The sequence below is a fragment of the Hordeum vulgare genome, chromosome 5H (assembly GCF_904849725.1).
Source record: "Hordeum vulgare subsp. vulgare chromosome 5H, MorexV3_pseudomolecules_assembly, whole genome shotgun sequence".
NCBI classification, from domain to species: Eukaryota; Viridiplantae; Streptophyta; class Magnoliopsida; order Poales; family Poaceae; genus Hordeum; species Hordeum vulgare.
Window position 1 is genome coordinate 583,470,800 of NC_058522.1, and position 4,757 is coordinate 583,475,556.

At 54.0% G+C, this 4,757-nt stretch overlaps 1 protein-coding gene across 1 annotated transcript; it reads right to left on the reverse strand.

Annotated features, from left to right (window-relative positions):
• Positions 1 to 1,879: 1,879 nt before the first annotated feature.
• Positions 1,880 to 3,741, reverse strand: LOC123399637 (ribosome-binding factor PSRP1, chloroplastic). The gene is made up of 4 exons (XM_045094031.1): positions 3,277 to 3,741; positions 2,746 to 3,174; positions 2,386 to 2,494; positions 1,880 to 2,184 (listed from the first exon to the last, which is right to left on the reverse strand). The coding sequence occupies exons 1-4, from the start codon at positions 3,517 to 3,519 to the stop codon at positions 2,066 to 2,068; spliced, it is 900 nt and encodes a 299-aa protein (XP_044949966.1). The 5' UTR covers positions 3,520 to 3,741; the 3' UTR covers positions 1,880 to 2,065.
• Between the last annotated feature and the right edge of the window lie 1,016 nt (positions 3,742 to 4,757).

Consider the following 4,757-nt stretch of genomic DNA (forward strand, 5'->3'; position numbering starts at 1 on the left):
GGTTCATGCAACCCTAGCCTTTAATATCAATGTTTTTTTTTGCAATTCATTCGAAATGAATGGGTGGTGGTCAAAGTTGTTCATGTCTTGGTTGTCAATCATATCATATCAGACCAATTCGGGCCCAATTATTGTTCGTTCAATTTCCTTCATTTTGGGGGCTTTGGATTCTTGGGTTTGTGAGTGCGCCATGAACACGCCGTAGCTTTCCCTCACATCGGCCAGATCGCCCTGTCCAATCCATCAAGGAATGCACGCTCCTGCATTGCCTTGTATCCATTCCAGATCGCTGTCCAATCCATCAAGGAAGCAAATGTCGATAAACTAAGACCGAGCGATACAATCTACCTTGGGAGGGCCATTCTACTAACGGAAAGGGGGTCAGCCTGGTTAAAACAAAGAAAAATATTTGTTATAGAAATTGATGTATCTAGATGTATTTTAGTTTTAGATACATCTTTTTTTATATATTTACAGGACAAGTAATTCCGGACGGGGGAGTATGTAATATTGAGATAGATGTGTCCATTGGTGTCGTTCAGAGCCTGGTCTCACTTTCAGTGAAGTTCATATAGAGCTTGTCAGCTGAAACATGTTTTACTACTTGTAGCAGCTTCTTTCTTATGCAGATCAGAGCTTCACAAGGGCAAGTTTTTGATTTTTACGCAACTTTTTGATTTTTACGCGATTAACTATTACTCCCTCCCTCTCAAAATATAAGAGCGTTTTTACACTATTGTAGCGTTGAAAACGTTTTTATATTATGTAACGAAGTACTCCCTCCGTCCCCAAATGTAGGTCGTTGGAAGTTTTTTGTTCAATTTTTGTCCAGTAATAAAATATCCCCACTTTCCAATTTTGCCCCGCGTCGCTCACTCGCCCAGCCGCACTGTCCGCATTTACTCGCTCGCACTCACCGCCCCCCCTTTCCATGTCGCTCGCCGACTTCCCTCTCTCACCGTTGCTCGCCGGCCTCCCCCTCTCCCCGTCGCCCGCCGGCCCGTAAACCGGCCTCTACCTCTTCCACCTCCAGTTTATCTCCATCACTCCGCCTCCACTCACCCCCCCCCCCCCCGGGAGGTAAAGAAAAATCAAATCTTTTGCGTCAGCGACGAGCTTATACTCCACGGGGCCGTGTATGTGGGTATGCCAGCGCTGGATCTGGATGAAGGAGGCGATGAGCGGTGGCGGAGCTACAGAGTGGCGGATCTGAAGCGGTGTCGGGCTGCGCAGCGATGGATCTAGAGCTACGTCCAAATCCCCAAACCCACCGGCGATGGCTCGCGGTGGATCTGGAGCTACGTCCAAATCCCCAAACCCACCGGCGATGGCTCGCGGTGGATCTGGAGCTACGTCCAAATCCCCAAACCCACCGGCGATGGCTCGCGGTGGATCTGGAGCTACGTCCAAATCCCCAAACCCACCGGCGATGGCTCGCGGTGGATCTGGAGCTATGTCCAAATCCCCAAACCCACCGACGATGGCTCGTGGCGACCGCTCCGCATGTGCGGGCGGTGCTGCCTCGGGTTCCTGTTCAAGCGCCTCGCCTTCCTGCGGGCCTTCGCCGCCCTCTCAATCGGAGGTGGAGGGCGGGGTGGTGGCCGGAGGTGGAGCTGGAGGGTGGGGGTGGAGGGGGAGGTGAAGGTGGAGGGCGGGGGTAGAGGGCGGAGGTGAGGGCGGGGGCGGAGGCGGAAGACGCGATGAAGAAGAGGGCTGATTCAGAATTTGCATTAGGGGCATAAAAGTCAATTTGCTGTCGGAATCTACTCCCAGCGACCTATATTTTGCTACGGAGGGAGTAGTTAATATGACTGCCGTTTATATTTTGCTACGGAGGGAGTAGTTAATATGACTTGCCGTTTCGAGCCACAGAAACAACTTACCAACTGGTATGTGGGATCATCATGAGTTAACACAGCCCAGAGAGCGTCTGTTAATTTGCACAAAGAAGGGGCTGTCTGATCTGATGAAACACCAACACTTGCTTGACAGACACCGACCATCATGAGGGAAAAAAAACAGACCAACTAATGCAGCTACAGCTAGTGATTGACGGAGGGCGTGGTCAGCCGGCGACGGGGTGCTCCTTGGCGTTGACGGTGGCCTTGTCGACGTGGCCGTCCTGCTTAGGGATGATGAGCCCGAACCCTCCCTCCTTCCTCTTGTACAGGATGTTCACCTCGCCTGCATTTCGTCCCACAATTCCCGGTTCAGTTAACTTCAGTTCAGTCTATCTAGTTCAGGTAAGTTCAGTTTTTAGTATGGTTCAGGTAAGTTCAGCTTTTAGTATGGTTCAGTTTTTAGGAGTACACATGAGCAGTTCTCATGGAGCAAATGCAAGTTCAACTGTGAATGCAATGCTGCAACACTAACGTAGGTAGCTACCTGTCTGCTCGTTCCTGAAGGCGTAGAAGTCATGGTCGACGTTCTCGAGCTGCTCCAGCGCCTCGTCCACCGTCAGCGGCGCCATCTCGAACACCTTGGTGCGCACAACCTGCAAACCAACATACGTAGTTGATGAGCTCACACATCACCAATTCATCTTACAGTAGATCTTAACACAGCAACATACTCCACTACGGAGTATATGAATTCTATTCCTCACGAAGACTAACTGTAAATTCCTGCACTAGATCAGATGGTGAATGAATAAAAAGGTGCAAAATTTTCAGTCAAAACAGTTGTAAACAAGTGGCAATTCCTGAACGCAAGCAAAACAGATGGATTGGTCAGCGCAGTGGTCACCTTGGTGAGCACGGTCTCCTCGTCCTCGGCGCCGATGACCTCGACGAGGTCGTCCTCCTCGAGCTCTAGCTCCGATTCCTCCTCGACGTCGGAGAAGCCAGTCGCATCAGCGTCGGCGGCCTGCCACTCCTTGGTGCCCTTGAGGTGGCGCACGTCCGTCTCCTTCTCCTTGATCTTGCGGAGCTTGCGCTTGACGACGGCGGCGGCGGCGTCGATGGATGCGTAGGAGGATTCCTCCTCCTCCTCGGCGCGCACGACGCCGTGGCGGCGCGTGAAGAGCGTGACCTCGCAGCGGGAGAGCTTGGGGCCCTTGCTGAGGTCGCCGCCGCGGGCGGAGAGGCGCACGTCCACCTCCCGCACCAGGTGCGCGTGGTTGGACACCGCGCGCCCCACCTTGTCCTCGATGTGCTCCTTGAGCTTCTCCGTCAGCTGCGAGCGCCGGAGACAAGACGCGGGACGGTTCAGGTGGGGAATGGGATCCATTTCGCGTCAGGAGGGAGATTGCGGGATTGGGGGGAAGAAAGGAGTTACCTTGACGTTGCGGCCCTGCATGATGAGGCGCGCGGAGGAGAGCGGACCGTCCCAGGCCGCGCGCACGGACACGGCGGCGGCGGCGCGGGCGTCCACCGGGTGCGGGCAGAGCGTGAGGGCGCGGCCGAGGAAGCCGGAGCGGAGGGCGCGGGGGTTGGGGGTGGCGTGGTGGTGGATAGAGGAGGAGGTGGAAGGCCAGGCCGTGGCCGTGGCGGCCGCCGGTGCCGTCGCCGCCATGCTCATCTACTAGTGCAGCAAGGAGAGGAGAAGAGGAAGACGGATTGGATTGGATGGGCTGATGATTCTTTGAATCTTGCTCAGTTCGTTCCTTTGTAGGAGTAGAGCGGATGCAGGGGAGTGATGTGGATGTGGATTGGTCCTATCCATTCCACTCTAGATTTTTCGAGAGACGAGAGATGCCAAAGCTCCCTCCGCGTGGCCATGTCGCGCGCAGCGCAATAGCGTTTCTTTCTTCTGACTGACAGCAACGAGGCGCTGCATCCGGTCCAACTCCAACTCCAACCCAACCCCACTACTGTACTAGTAGCATCGTCGAGTCTGGGCAAAAATAAAAATATTGACGGAATACGACTGTATTCATAAAAATGACAGCCATATTGTTTACCATCACAGCCTCACAAATCCCTCCCCCCATGCCGTGCGGAAGTCGGAGATCGATGCAATGCCAACTCACCCAAGGCGTGGGCGAAGATGCTGTGCGTGGTATGGGGTCGATTCCCCAACCAAAACAAGTGGATGGACATTTCATCCGCAGGTCGACCTTCGCGGAGCGGGCGTAGTTCACCGGCGGCGACGGCGGGATGGAATGCTAGATGATTTTTTATGCTATCCAGGAAGCGGAATCGTCAGATCCATGCCAAAGCTGCGAGGTGGAAGCGGTTCAAGACAACGAGCCCCTCTAGCCTCAACATCATGTTCCCTAATCCCGGTGGTGTCATTGTCCGTCGGTGACCCTGCTTGTGCGGGGGAGGCAGAAGCTAGTTTAAATAGAATAGAAAGACTCCTCGGCATGCCCCAGTCCCTTCACCGTTGATCAGAGGGTGTGTAGCCAGGAGGAAGGCGGGTTTAGAGAATACGCTTTATAGCGTAGATGTTGCTTTTTAGGAGGAGATAACAGATTTTTATGGGCAGCTTTGGGCTATCCCCTCTCCCCGGCGGCGCAAACCTTATAAACAAACCTCTCCCACTCCCGCAAACCCTAGCTATGATGCTCCCAGATTATTTTGGGTAAGGAAAGATCTATTCCAGTCCAAGAAGTTCACTAGGTTGGAGGGGGGGCCCGGATCTCTCTCCTTTGCGGAGGTGGTGGGAAAGAAGATGGAGAACAAGGGGATGCATTAGCAGTTACCGTCGCGACGACAACAACCCCCTAAGAAAATTGGTGTGCCCCAAGGGGCCAACCTCAGGCGCCTCCCCCTTAGGCCAACTCCGGCAAGCCACCCCAGATTGCTGCTAAGGCC